This window comes from Muntiacus reevesi, chromosome 2, assembly GCF_963930625.1.
Source record: "Muntiacus reevesi chromosome 2, mMunRee1.1, whole genome shotgun sequence".
NCBI lineage: Eukaryota > Metazoa > Chordata > Mammalia > Artiodactyla > Cervidae > Muntiacus > Muntiacus reevesi.
In genome coordinates, this window is record NC_089250.1 from 173051126 (window position 1) to 173063394 (window position 12269).

At 44.4% G+C, this 12269-nt stretch overlaps 1 protein-coding gene across 1 annotated transcript; it reads left to right on the forward strand.

The window, feature by feature from the left end:
• The first annotated feature begins 11111 nt into the window (after positions 1 to 11111).
• LOC136158383 (olfactory receptor 13G1-like) lies at positions 11112 to 12050 on the forward strand. Its single transcript, XM_065920176.1, has one exon. It carries the CDS (start codon positions 11112 to 11114, stop codon positions 12048 to 12050), a length of 939 nt encoding a protein of 312 aa, XP_065776248.1.
• Positions 12051 to 12269: the final 219 nt, after the last annotated feature.

Consider the following 12269-nt stretch of genomic DNA (forward strand, 5'->3'; position numbering starts at 1 on the left):
GAAGCTGTGGTACATACACACGGTGGAATATTACTCAGCCATTAAAAAGAATTCATTTGAATCAGTTCTAATGAGATGGATGAAACTGGAGCCCATTATACAGAGTGAAGTAAGCCAGAAAGATAAACACCAATACAGTATACTAATGCATATATATGGAATTAAAAAAAAATGGTAACGATAACCCTATATGCAAGACAGAAAAAGAGACAGAGAAGTGTAGGACAGACTTTTGGATTCTATGGGAGAAGGCAAGGGTGAGATATTCTGAGAGAATAGCATTGAAACAAGTATACTATCAAGTGTGAAACCTATCACCAGCCCAGACTGGATGCATGAGACAAATGCTCAGGGCTGGTGCGCTGGGAAGACCCAGAGGGATGGGATGGGGAGGGAGGTGGGAGGGGGGATCGGGATTGGGAACACATGTAAATCCATGGCTGATTCATGTAAATGTATGACAAAAACCACTACAATATTGTAAAGTAATTAGCCTCCAACTAATAAAAATAAATGGAAAAAAAAAAAAAAACAAAACTGGACATGGAACAATGGACTGGTTCCAAATCGGGAAAGGAGTACATCAAGGCTGTATATTGTCACCCTACTTATTTAACTTATAATATGCAGAGTGCATCATGCAAAATGCTGGATTGGATGAAGCACAAACTGGAATCAAGGTTGCTGGGAGAAATATCAATAACCTTACATATGCAGATGACACCACCCTTATGGCAGAAAGCGAAGAAGAACTAAAGAGCCTCTTGATGAAAGTGAAAGAGGACAGTGAAAAAGTTGGCTTAAAACTCAACATTTCAAAAAACAAAGATCATGGCATCTGGTCCCATCACTTCATGGCAAATAGATGGGGAAACAGTGGAAACAGTGACAGACTTTATTTTTGGGGTCTACAAAATCACTTCAGATGATGACTGCAGTCATGAAATTGAAAGACGCTTGCTCCTTGGAAGAAAAGCTATGACAAACCTAGACAGCATATTCAAAAGCAGAGACATTACTTTGCTGACAAGGGTCCATCTAGTCAAAGCTATGGTTTTTCCAGTAGTCATGTATGGATGTGAGAGTTGGACTACAAGCTAAGTTCCAAAGAATTGATGCTTTTGAACTGTGGTGTTGGAGAAGACTCTTGAGAGTTCCTTGGACAGCAAGGAGATCCAACCAGTCCATCCTAAAGGAAATCAGTTCTGAATATTCATTGGAAGTACTGATGCTGAATCTGAACTCCAATACTTTGGCCACCTCATGTGAAGAACTGACTCATTTGAAATGACCTTGATGCAGGAAAAGATTGAAGGCAGGAGGAGAAGGGGATGACAGAGGATGAGATGGTTGGATGGCATCACTGACTCAGTGGACATGAGTTTGAGCAAACTCTGGGAGTTGGTGATGGACAGGGAAGATGGGTATGCTGCAGTCCATGGGGTCTCAAAGAGTCGGACACGACTGAGTGGCTGAAATGAAGTCAACTGAAGAAGTCAAAGGAGCAAAGTGCACAGTACCAAAGCCTGAACCACATATTCAGGTGTTTCTCCCCCAGCCCTTTGAAAGGAGACCTGTCTTTGAAGTCTTCAGTAGGTAGACATGGAAGGGAGACAGTGGCATGAGAAGGGTGGAGATGATGATGGAACATTCTCTGAAAGCAGGACTGAAAATCACGTGTATCACATTACATGGAACTCCCAGGAAGGGTGAAATTGGGGGCATCAAATAGGGCATATGTGAATGTCTTTGGAAGTGCTGAACCCATCTGGATCCTTGGTAAGCTGCTGCTGCTCCCCCTGCAGTGGGACAAGGTGGCCCCAAGGCACCCCATCCAGGAGTCCATCATTGACCATAACACACACTTTCCATTGGCGCTATTATTTACCTGAATTATAAGTAGCTTCTCAACCCAAACACCTATCATCAGCCATTAGCAGTCATTGGCTGACTGCCTTGGGTGGGCTTCCTAGACCAAACCCAGAGGTAGCACTTTGTGCAAGAGGTTTATTAAGCAGACTCTCCAGGGAAACCATGTAGGGAAGGAGATGAAGTGAAGCATGAATGTGATTGATTTCAGGTGAAGTTTCAGCCTGATCCCACAGGGAGCTCTGGTGCATAAAATTGGCAAAAGTAAGGGCAGTGGGATTTCATTCTGCCACTCTGACCAGTCACTGTTCACTGACTGTGGGGCTGGAATGTAAATATGCAAGACATCCTGTTCTCATATGCAGTGATGTGGCTCAGGAGCTGAAGTGTAGTCCTCAGAGGGAAGTGGAGGTTCAGTTAGGAGGGAAGCATTCAGGAGCCAGGCACACTGAGAGAACGAGGCAGAGCTGCTGCTGTGTCTGAACCCCCACTTCACACCTGCCAAATGTGTGTTGTGTGAATTCTTAGGAAGGGCACAGATGTGGCCAGGCCTTCACTGCATCCCTGAGGCTAAGCTGGGGTTTGATGCCAGACTCTGATCGACAAATTTCTAATGAATGCATGGATGTTTGGACCCCCTGCTGGAATAAAATTTGTTATGAGTCAAGGGGATCGGCTTGGATGATTAGTAGGATTGTGGAATCAAAGATAATACAGGGCAGACATGGGGGTGGGAAGTGGTGAGGGGAGAGGCTGCAGTGTTCCTCCTGAGGGACGTGGAAGAACTCACTGGGAGAAGTGAGTGTCTGTGCCCCGGAGGCAAACCGTTTCGTCTTGGTGTGTCCGTGGGCCCGGACCTGGTCTTGCAGCTTGGCTGGGCTCCTCCCAGCTGTGAGCGTGCCCCACTCGACCAGTGACCCACATGGGGCCATGCCTGTTTGTGCTCCCAGGGGCAGGTCTGCTGATACCAGTCCAGCTCCGGATCCTGAAGCAGCCCTGGGACCTAGCCCCACTCAGGCTGCAGTAGAGGGAGTCCTGGCTCCACAGGAACCTGGCAGAAGACACCCTTCTTTGTGCCTTGAGCCTACCTCAAACCCAGTCTTGGCTATGCTTCCTGAAAGCAGCCCTGTGACTCAGCACCACCTCCTCTCAGCTGCATCTGGGGGAATCTTGCCTGCCCAAGTCACACACATCTGTGAACCTGATAGCACCGTCTGCAGACTGTCTGAGACCCTGAACAGATCTTTGTCTAGTGTTAGCTCAACTCAACAAGATCCTAGAGACAGTGCTATCAACTCAAAGACCAGACAGAATTCACACCCACCTAGGAGAGAGACCCTGTTAATGGAACTTCCATCTGCAAACCCTACTGTGGACTCACTAGTAAACATTTGACTAGGCTCCAACCCACTCAGCTGAGTTCCCACAAACAGTACCATCAGCCCAGGGACCTAAAAGACGTTTTTTAGCTACCAAAATTAGTTCTTAAAGACTGGAAGAGGTGTTTGCTCCTTTGAATGCACAGAGAGCAATTCAAGGCTAAACAGAACATGAATAATAGAGCAAACATGACACCACAAAAGGAAGATAGTAAAAATTCAGAAACTGACCCCAAAGAAATGGGAATTTTCAATAATGAAAGCCGTAAAACATTTCCTCAAAGATTAAGAACAAAACAAGGATGTCCACTCTCACCAATTGTATTCTACATAGTTTTGGAAGTCCTAGCCATGGCAATCAGAGAATAAAAAAAATAAAAGCAATACAAATTGGAAAGGAAGAAGTAAAAACTGTCGCTGTTTGTAGATGGTGTGATAATATAGATAGAAAATCCTAAAGATGCTACCGGAAAACTACTAGAGCTTATAAATGAATTTGATCCAGGTTGCAGGATACAAAATTAATTCACAGAAATCTCTTGCATTCCTATACACTAACAGAAAAGGAACAGAAAGAGAAATTAAGGAAACAATTCCACTTACCATCACATCAAAAAGTATAAAATACCTAGGAATAAACCTACCCAAGGAGGTAAAAGACCTGTACTCAGAAAACTATAAGATACTGATGAAAGAAATCAAAGATGACAGAAATAGTTCTTGGTTTGGAAAAATCAGTATTACCAAAATGATTATACTACCCAAAGCAAGCAACAGAGTCAATGCAATTACCATTAAATTACCAATGGTAGTCTTTCACAAAATTAGATAAAAAAATTGTTACAATTTGTATGGAAATACAGAAGATCCTGAATAGTCAAAGCAATCTTGAAAAAGAAAAATGGAGCTGGGAGAATCCGCTCCTTTACTTCAGACTATACTAAAAAGCTACAGTCATCAAAACAGTATGGTGCTGGCACAAAAACAGAACTATAAATCAATGGAACAGGATAGAACGTCCAGAGATAAACCCACACACCTATGGTCAACTAACCTACAACAAAGGAAGCAAGACTATACAATGAAGAAAAGACAGCCTCTTCAATAAATAGTGCTAGGAAAACGGGACAGCTACAGTAAAAGAATGAAATTAGAACACTCCCTAACACCATGCACAAAAATAAACTCAAAATGAATTAAAGATATAAATCTAAGGCTAGAAACTATAAAACTCTTAGAGGAAAACAGGCAGAACACTCTCTGACATAAAAATATTTTTTGATCCACCTCCTAGAGTAATGAAAATAAAAACAAAAACAAATGGAACTTAGTTAAATTTAAAAGCTTTTGCACAGCACAGGAAACAATAAACAAGATGAAGTGATAACCCTCAGATCAGTCAGTCATAGGAAATACTATGATAGACAGTCATACAGAAATACTGTAAACAATTATACCCTCCCCCATTGGATCACATAGAAGAAATGAATAAATTTCTATAAACCTAATCACCTATCAAGACTGATCAGAAATACATAATCTGAATGAAACTAGTGAGTAAGGAGATTAATGCAGTAATAATTAATAGTAATAGTAGAAAAACCTCCTAACAAAGAAAAGCCCAGGACCAAATGATTTCATGGGTGAATTCTACAAAATATTGAAGGATCAACACCAGTCCTTTTGAAAGGTTGCTGCTGTGAGCCGTGAACAACACCAGGATTCATGGCCTCTGGATCTGGGGCCAGAGATGAGGATTGATCACTCAGAGCTTTTGTGTAGCAAAGTTTTATTAAAGTATAAAAACAGGTAGAGAAAGCATCTGACATAGACATCAGAAAGGGGCAGAAAGAGCTCCCTTGCTAGTTTTTAGCAAGGCATTTTATGCATGTTAGATGGCTGCTAATCAGACAAGGGAAACACCTCGAGGCTGAGGGGGTCTCACCAGGCCCTCTCCCACAACACACGTTTCTGAGATAGGATGGTACAAGGTGTGTCATCTCTGGCCATAAAACAACTCACACAAATACTGGTTTGTTGAGCCGTTATCAGCCTAAGGTTTGAGAAAAGAATGTCTGCCACTTGCAGTTTATTTCCTCCTGTCCCCTGGGGACCTCTCGCCTACCTGTTAACCCTCTCACTTTCAAACTCTAATAAAAATATGAAGAGGAAGAAACACTTGTAAACTCATTTTACCAGGCCAGCACTATCCTGTTACCAAAGTCAGACAAGGACACTATGAGAAAAGAATTCCAGGCAAATATCCTTGATGAACATAGATACAAAAATCTTAACAAAATGTTAGTAAACCAGCTCAACAGCACATTAAGAGGTATAATCAGTGGTGTTTTATCCCTGTGATGCAAGGATAGTTCAACATATGAGAATCAATCAATATGATTCACCACATTGATAGAATAAAGGATAAAAACCATATGATCATCTCAATAGATGCTGAGAAAATATTTGACAGAATAAAACATCCTTCAGGATAAAACCTGTCAAGCATCAGATATAGAAAGAAGGTACCTCAACATGATGAAGGCCATATATGACAGTCCCACAGCTAACATCCTCAATGGTGAATGAAACATTTTCCTCTAGATGAGGGATAAGACAAGGATGCCCACTCTCACCACTTTGATTCACCACAGTACTGGAAGTCCTAGGCAGGGCAAAGAGGCAAAAAAAGAAGTATCCAAATCAGAAAGGAAAAAGTAAAACTATTTGCAGATGGCATGAGCTTACGCTAGAAAATACTAAAGATTCCATCAAACAGTTACAAATATCACCCTGCCATTTGTGACAACGTGGATGGACCTGGAGGACACCACGCCCAGTGAGATGTGGTGGACAAAATGACAGGTACTGTACGGTACTGCCAGCATTGTGGAGCCTAACAAGCTGATCACATAGAAACAGTAGAGTGGTGCTTGCTTGGAGCTTGGGAGTGTGGGAAACAGGGACATGGGGATCAAACAGTGCAAACTCTCAGTTATGAGACCAGTAAGTTCTCAGGATGGAATCCACTGTGCAGAGTCGAGAGTTAATAATGCCATGCTGTACACTCGATATTTACTAAGAGAGTAAACATTAAGCATTCTTAAAAAACAACTTTGTGAGATTATGAATGTGTTATTTAACTTTACTGTGGTAATCATTTCACAGTTTACACATATCAAATCACGTTGTACACCCTCAAAAACCCATGTTGTACAAAGTATATACTTTCATTTATCAAACATAAGTAAAAGTAGTCCTCAGCAGTGACCACAAAACTGGAAAAGGTCAGTTTCCATTCTAATGCCAAAGAATGTTCAAACTACCACATAATTGCACCCATTTTACATGCTAACAAAATAATGCTCAAAATCCTCAAAGCTAGACTTCAACAGTATGTGAACTGAGAACTTCCAGAATACAAGCTGGTTTTAGAAAAGACATAGGAATCAGAGATCAAAGAGCCAACATCCACTGGATCATAGACAAAGCAAGAGAATTCCAGAAAAAGATCTACTTCTGCTTCATTCACTATGTTAAAGCCTCTGACTATCTGACTACGTAGATCACAACAAACTGTGGAAAATTCTTAAAGAGATAGAAATACCAGACTACCTTACCTGCCTCCTGAGAAACCTGTATGCAGATGAAGAAGCAACAGTTAGAATTGAACATGTAACAATGAACTGGTTCAAAATTGGGAAGAAAGGAGGATATCAAGGCTGTATGTTGTCACCCTGCTTATTTAACTTATATGCAGAGTATGTCATGCTAAATGCTAGGCTGGATGAAGCACAAGCTGGAATCAAGATTGCCAGGAGAAATATCAATAACCTCAGATATGCAGAGGACACCACCTTTATGGCAGGAAGCAAAGAGGAATTAAAGAGCCTCTTGAAGAAGGTGAAAGAGGAGAGTGAGAAAGTTGGCTTAAAACTCAGCATTCAAAAAACAAAGATCAGGGCACCTGGTCCCATCCCTTCATGGCAAGTAGATGGGGGAAACAATGGAAACTGAAGGACTTCATTTTCTTGAGCTCCAAAATAACTGCAGATGGTGACTGCAGCCATGAAATTAAAAGTTGCTTGCTCCTTGGAAGAAAAACTATGACAAACCTAGACAGAAAATTAAAAGGCAGAGACATCACTATGCCAACAAAGGTCTGTCTAGTCAAGCTATGGTTTTTCCAGTAATCATGTACAGATGTGAGAGTTGGACCATAAAGAAGGCTGAGCACTGAAGAATTGATGCTTTTGAACTGTGGTACTGGAGAAGACTTTTGAGAGTCTCTTGGACTGCAAAAAGATCCAAACAGTCCATCCTAAAGGAAATCAATCCTGAATATCATTGGAAAGACTGATGCTGAAGCTGAAGCTCAAGTATTTTGGCTACCTGATGTGAAGAACTGACTCATTTGAAAAGACCCTGATGCTGGGAAGATTGAAGCCAAGAGGAGAAGGGGACAAAGAGGATTAGATGGTTGGATGGCATCACCGACTCAATGGAGTTTGAGCAAGCTCTGGGAGATGATGATAGACAGGGAAGCATGGCATGGTGCAGTCAATGGGGTCACAAAGAGCCTGATATAACTGAGTGACTGAACAACAACAATGGTAGCATATTGACTCTCTACTACCACCCTAAGTTAGAAGCTGACCCCTTTTCTGAAAACATAGAATGGAGAATGAAGACATAAAACCCCTGTGCTGAGTCAGGGTGAATGGGTGGATCATTGATTAGATCAAATCTAGGAATTGAAGTTATCCAGGCAAGATCAGCAGGATGAGTCTAAGAAGACCTGCTGACCAGTTACCAGTGATTCCATATTTAATATTCTTGGAGAGTGATGTCCCCAGCTGTACAATTAATACAATGCATGAGCAGGGAAGCCCGTAGCCACGGGTTACTCTAGACAAGGTGTAGTTTGCACAGCACAGGGCATCTTCCCTTTCACCCTCATGTCAAGTCGTTGTTAAGAGGAGCTGTAGCCATGATTGGGTGAAATCTGCACTTGCTGGTTGTGTGAGGAAGGAAGCAGTGAAAGAGCAGACACTGAGGGCAGTGTCGCCAGTGGCACTGGCCATGTGGCCATTAGCACTCGAAGATGCTGAAATCTGGAGACGACCAGTAAGAGCCCTGGGCCAGTGACCAGCTGAGGGGTTAGCCATGCCTTCTTTGTGCTTCCTTCTTGGGATGGGAGGTCAGTGTCTGCCCTCAGCAGAAATGATGGGCCAGACTGCTGACTGACTGGGTGCCACCACCATCTCATTGTCTGATATGTCAGCTCTGTACATCCTGCAGCTGTTCATGCTGCTGCTGCTAGTCAACCGTCCCTGGATGGACACTTTTGAGTACCAGTCCATGTTCCAGTAGCTTCCAAGGATGACCTCAGTTCTTACTTGGTGGTGATTAGATCTGTCCCCAAGGTGCTGGTCAGCTTCTCCAGAGAGTCCTGAATCCATGGTAGGTTTCGCCTAGTGAAGGAGAGCAGGTTCTGTGCTAATTGGCCCCTCAGGGCCCTTGAGCATGAACCGTGAGTCATGCCTCTGCTGACATTAGACAATATAGGGCTTCTCTAGCCTTGGTCACAAATTTCTGATGGACTCTTTATACCAGGTGAATCCACTGTATTTTTAAAAAATCATTTCTATCTCCTAATGACTGCTGAGAATTCTTCAAAATTTTTTTCTTAGAAGGGAGAAGGAAGTTTCTTGAGAGAATATCAAGAATACCAGAAAGATATTTTCCATCTTTTGTAAGCACATACTATAATTGAATGTGTATTGTATGTATCATGTGTCATATAGATGAAAAACAATGTTCTGATTTGGGTGGATGATTATATTTTCCTGTGACTAAGAGTCATGAGACCACTTTGGCTGTCATATTTGAGAAAGTTCAGTAAAAAGCACATATTTTGTGCACAAAATATGGTCTAAAATCTCTTTCTCTCTCTTCTTATCTTTGTCTTTCTTTCTCTCCTTTCATATAGCAGATGGTTGGTTGAAACTGTCACCGCTTTCCACACCAGTGAACACATTTAATTTGGTGGTCTGGGTGTCATTCTCAGGCCACTCCTCACAGGGGCCCGTCTCTGTAGAATTTAGTGAAAGCCCTAACCTTCAGACATTGGCTTTAAAGCAGTTGGGCACAGGGAGGCCAGGTCTTAGCCAACACCATGAAGCAGTTTGTTGGTCACCAGCTTCAGGCAGACAATCTTCCTTCCTAATTAAAGTGCTATGATCTAAGTGGTGAAATAAGTTCAAGAAGCACTAGTTTGCTAGTGCTTGAAATCAGCAGAGCCCCACAGAGAATCTTGGTTTTCAGAGAGCCAGGACATCTGCACTTGCATCTCCATTTGGAAGCTGGCATGCATGGGCCTGAGTTTCCACTATTTCAGGATTATCTGGGGAGATTACTTTGATTCAGGTGAAGCATTTTGGTGGTGATTTGCCTCTGATTTGGTGGGGGGGGGGGGGGGTGTGTGCTCCATGTTGTGGGCTGTGCAGGGGCTGGCAGCAGAGAATCTGGTGTTGAATCGGGGTCCAGTTCCATCCTGACCCCTGGCTTTCCAGTGACCACTCGCAAGCCGCTGGACAGTGGTGTGAACATGAAAGGTTGTTGCTGAATGATAAGACGCTGAGATTCTTGGCCTCCGGAGGAGACGAATTCAATCTGGGGCCAGAGACGAGGCTGAATCGCTCAGAGCTTTTGTGTAATAAAGTTTTATTAAACTATAAAAGAGATAGAGAAAGCTTCTGACATAGGCATCAGAAGGGGGCAAAAGAGTACCCCCCCCTCCTAGTCTTTAGCTATATGTTATATAGTCACTCACAGTCTGTTAATGAAAAGAAAGAAGTGTCATAAAATTTAGAATGGCGCCAGATAATTCATCCCTGGCCATAAAATGATTGACTTGAATCTTGTAGAAGGGGAGAATAGCAGCAAATAGTTTCGTTTACATAGATTAGGGGAACAATACCTGAATAAGTAAGTTAGGCTGTTTGGCGGAACCAACTTGAAGATAGAGTCTGGGGTACATTAACATAGCTTAATACAACATTTCCATAAGAAAAAGAAATGTATTGGTTAACTCAAGGTTTGAGAGTAGTTAGCTTCAGGTGAAACCAGGTGCTTAGCAACACAGCATTTTAAGAGAAACCTCCTTTTAAATTTGTATAGAGAAGAAAAAATATCGCTGGTTTTTTTCCTCCTGCCGCTTAAGAGAGATAAAAATGCCTCTTTTCTCTGTTTGGAGACCCCTGGCCTTCCTGCCTGTTACCCTCTCAAAGACTCTTGGTTGACCTCTGTCAGCACTGGCTGGATGTAGTGAGTCCAGGAGGAGAATGGGGATTTGGGAAGGAGGTTCTTTCCAACAGCAGGTTATTTTTCTCGCTGTTCCTCCTCTGTCCCCAGACACTGTCTGAGTGTATGAGTGACTGTAAATACAGATTTTCGAATAGGAGACAGAGGTCAGAAGTCCCCTCCCCAGGCTTCCCCTGGAAGTCCACCCCAACCCCACCCCACATGTACTCCATGAAGGCTGGGGAAGCCCAGTGCTTGCACACTGACCAGGAATCAGAGCCTGGGAATTTCTGTGAGTGGCCATCCCAGTCCTGCACCGGCAGAGAGGGGTGGGGATTTGAGCCTCTCCACACCTCAGGGGGCATTCGCTCTCACTGAGAGTTCCCAGGGGTCCACAGTTATCAGGAGCGTGAAGTTCCATTTTTATTACCAAAATAAGGTTTAAAATCCTCGTTTTAAGTGGGTCACGCACACAATCGCGAGAGCGAGCACTCAGAACAAGTTCAAGCTCTTTCTCTGCAGCCTGAGTCAGAGCAGCGCCCACGGCCTCAGAGGGCCATGCTAGCACCCTCCAGGGCCGTGATGAACCGGACGCTGGTCACCCAGTTCTTCATTCTGGGATTCTCAGAAACACCCGGGCTGCGAACGCTGCTCTTCTACGGCTTCCTGCTTCTGTACACAGTGGCCCTCTCTGGAAACCTGCTCATTGTGGTGGTCATCAGCTCCAGTCCAGCCCTGCACACCCCCATGTACTTCTTCCTGGTCAACCTGGCTGTGGTGGACATTCTCTGCACGTCCACGATCCTGCCTGAGCTTCTGGTGGGCATGGTGGCCAGCAAGACCATCTCCTATGGGGGCTGCATGGCCCAGCTCTTCTGCTTCACGTGGTCCATGGGGGCTGAGCTGCTGCTCTTCTCGGCCATGGCCTATGACCGCTACGTGGCCATCTGCCGGCCCCTGCACTACGGCGCCCTCATGGGCCCCCGGGTGTGCGCGCTCTTGGCTGGAGTGGTGTGGACAGTCAGCCTGATCAACACCAGCGTGAACACAAGTCTCTTGCTTCGCCTGCCCTTCTGCCGCTCCAACGTGGTGGAGCACTTCTTCTGTGAGATCCCCCCTCTGCTGAAGCTCTCCTGCGCCCCGACCCAGCTGAATGAAGCCATGGCCTTCACGGCAGACATCTTCCTGGCGGTGGGGAACTTCTCGGTGATCACGCTCTCCTACTGCTGCATCATCGCCAGCATCCTGCGCATGCGGTCGGCGGTGGGCAAGCGGCGCGCCTTCTCCACCTGCTCCTCCCACCTCCTGGTGGTCTCCTTGTACTACTCCACCGTCATCTACACTTACATCCGCCCTGCGTCCAGCTACTCGCTGGACAAGGACAAGCTGGTGTCGGTGATCTACACTTCCGTGGCGCCCTCCCTGAACCCCCTCATCTACTCGCTGAGGAACGTGGAGGTCAAGGCGGCGCTCAGGAGGCTGCTGTCCGGCTGCTGAGGTCGCGCCCCGCGAGGTCCTCGTGCCGGAGGGCGGGGCCCAGTGTGGCTTTCCCTAAATGTGGGAGCGCTTGGAATCACTGAATGAAACACTTAATTGGGTAATTTTGCGGTAAATTAAGTGTACATCATTAAAGCTGTTTTTAACAAGAGGAGGGGAATGCAGGGAAGGTATGTAAAAAGCTAAAAGAAGTAAGTTTTTTCAGCTTTTTCCTTCTAT

Bases quoted from the DNA above. Each gene is read 5' to 3' on its own strand.
- LOC136158383 (XM_065920176.1), top strand. From the start codon at position 11,112: ATGCTAGCACCCTCCAGGGCCGTGATGAACCGGACGCTGGTCACCCAG.